Source organism: Berghia stephanieae, chromosome 3 (assembly GCF_034508935.2).
Source record: "Berghia stephanieae isolate SIO BIC M18660-M18661 chromosome 3, UCSD_Bste_1.3, whole genome shotgun sequence".
NCBI lineage: Eukaryota > Metazoa > Mollusca > Gastropoda > Nudibranchia > Aeolidiidae > Berghia > Berghia stephanieae.
This window is the reverse complement of record NC_088362.1, coordinates 75,778,702-75,781,201: the sequence shown is the minus strand read 5'-3', so window position 1 is coordinate 75,781,201 and position 2,500 is coordinate 75,778,702. Positions and strand designations below refer to the sequence as shown.

General features: G+C 30.7%; 1 protein-coding gene across 1 annotated transcript in view; it reads left to right on the top strand.

Moving 5' to 3' along the window:
- The window catches only part of LOC144968449 (uncharacterized), a 23,267-nt gene that overhangs the window by 13,807 nt on the left and 6,960 nt on the right, over positions 1-2,500 (top strand). Inside the window, exon 3 of the mRNA XM_078906827.1 lies at positions 2,334-2,500. This exon is cut by the window's right edge and continues 646 nt beyond it. Coding sequence (XP_078762953.1) covers positions 2,334-2,500 — 167 coding nt within the window. The remainder of the gene's footprint in view (positions 1-2,333) is intronic.

Below are 2,500 nucleotides of genomic sequence, written 5' to 3'. Positions count from 1 at the left end.
AGTACGGTGTTTAGCTGATGAAATAGAAGCAGCAGTTAAACGAAATTGTATCTCTCTCCTGGCAGAGGGCCAAGACCAAAGTGCAGATTGGCTTATATCTTGACCAAAGACAAAACAGAAGGAAAATTATTCCTAAGAAAGAAGAATGAAAGCAAGTAGATAGAATACATTTTCCTGAAAACCATGAACGTTCCCCTGAACATCAGGAACGTTTAATGCAAAAGTTCGGGGTCGAAAGCGATTCAACATTTACAAGGATTGTAATAATGATTTACATTTTATTCCAGGAAGTTAATAAAAAAAACCCCTGATTACGCAGAAGAATGACTCTTTTGTCGATTAGTTGGGAACAGAAACTGTTTACATTGATTTGGGAAACCTTTAAAAAACTAACGATGAAAATAATAATTGCAATCTTTTATATAAAATCAAACCAACAGATCCTGCCACTCACTGCAGTAATCAAATGGGAATAGTGAATTAAACCTCAGTTATATAATTGACGCGGAAATTGAAAATAGAGAGAGCAGAGAGTGATATATTTTGATTAACGTACAAATCTTGATTTCTCTCAAATATGTCATAGCTGGCTGTCAAAAATCAGCCTAAATGAAAATCTGTTTGGCTCTACAAATGGAATTCTTGTAGATATCTATTAGACTTTTGCAACACACCAAATTAAATTTGCGATTTGATTGTAATAGCAGTGAGAAATGTCAAGAACAAATACAGGTTAGTTTATTACTACTATGCACTTTAATGGATAATAATTAGTTGATGCGTAAGGTAGTTGAAAGAATATGAATATTTCCTTAGTCGCTCAATAAATAAATAAATAAATAAATAAATAAATAAATAAATAAATAAATAAATAAATAAATAAATAAATAAATGAATGAATGAATGAATGAATGTATAATTAAATAAATAAATAAATAAATAGGGGCTCACTGTCCCCAAACTGTATTATGTTGGAATGATTCTAATGCTAAAACTTTAATTAACTAAGCGAGGTCCCAGGTTTGAGCGTTTTCATCAAGATTAGGGTCATTTAATCTTATTTAATCATTTAATTTAATCAATTCGACCGATATTTGAAGGACGAGTTTTCTGGCCAAATTTCAAAGCACGTGTCTTTCCATGGTACGACAGTTAACTGGTTAGACCAAATTTATATCATGATTTACTTTGGAAAGTGAATATAGTTTCATAATAAGGTGCTTAAGCACAAATTGTAGTTTATTTCTGATTATGACGACTTTGAAGAAACTTACTTATTTTCATTCATTTCACTCTGATACAGTACAACATTGAGGCGTTGGGTCACAAATATGTACATAGAAGAAACTAAGTTCCTTACCTTTTCAATGTTTCTCCTATTAAACGTTGATTGAGGTTTTTATTTTTACTCCTTTTCAAATAATATAGCTTTGTCGTGTTAAGAAATTAAGAAGCAGGCCCCGGTATAAGAAAGAATTGAACAAAAATACAAGATACAAGTCAAACGTCGACTCCCAGTCGAGGTCGATTGATTTTTGGGGATGGTTTTATTCTTTTATTTTTCTTTCTTGCCTTGTCTGGCACCTTTCATACACACTTGTTCAGTTCTTAAGCTTTGTCATAGAACAAGTCAGCTGCATTCATGATCAATTCTGAGATTATATAAAGAATGTATGACGCAGTAAAAATACTTTAATATCGCCATGAAACATTGATTTAAGTTTATTATTATTATTATTATTATTATTATTATTATTATTATTATTATTATTATTATTATTATTATTATTATTATTATTACTATTATTATTACTTTACTACTTTATTACCGGACCGATTTTGATCATTGATGGCTCAAAAGATTCGTCTTGATTAATGTTAATCTCCACGATATAGTAGTATAATCATTAATAATAATAATAGATCTTTATTGTCCATAAATATGGCAATTTGTCATTTAGTTACACTTGTTATAACGTTATATGATAACTATAACATTAAACAGATACTTCACTGTGAATGTTTGTAACAGCCATTATTTCCCCGCAAATATTGTGCGCTCTCTACAATTAGCGATTAAAAATTAACGTAATACTAACACTGAAAGAATGTTTCGGGATAAAAATCTTTTAATTGTTTTTGTTGTTGGCTGGTTAAGGGGTTTGATTCCAAACCATCTCGTGTAAAGTATTTTGATCATTATTGAAGTAATTATATCAATTTTTGTTCTATAATTATACTATTTACAGCATTTTTAACAATTCACCACAAAATTACATACGTACCTAAATATTAGTTTACATTGGTATTTTCATTTTTTGTTTGCGTTTCAGAGTGGATTGATGAAAAACACCACAGACATGAAGCAGCCAACGCCACCCAAGATTCGAATCCGAGTATGGAAAACTTGAAATGTGAAAAAAATGGAACCCACTCGGATTTAATTGGCCTGTCAGACTTGACCCTAGAGCACATCCCGGCTGACATGCGAAACAATGAC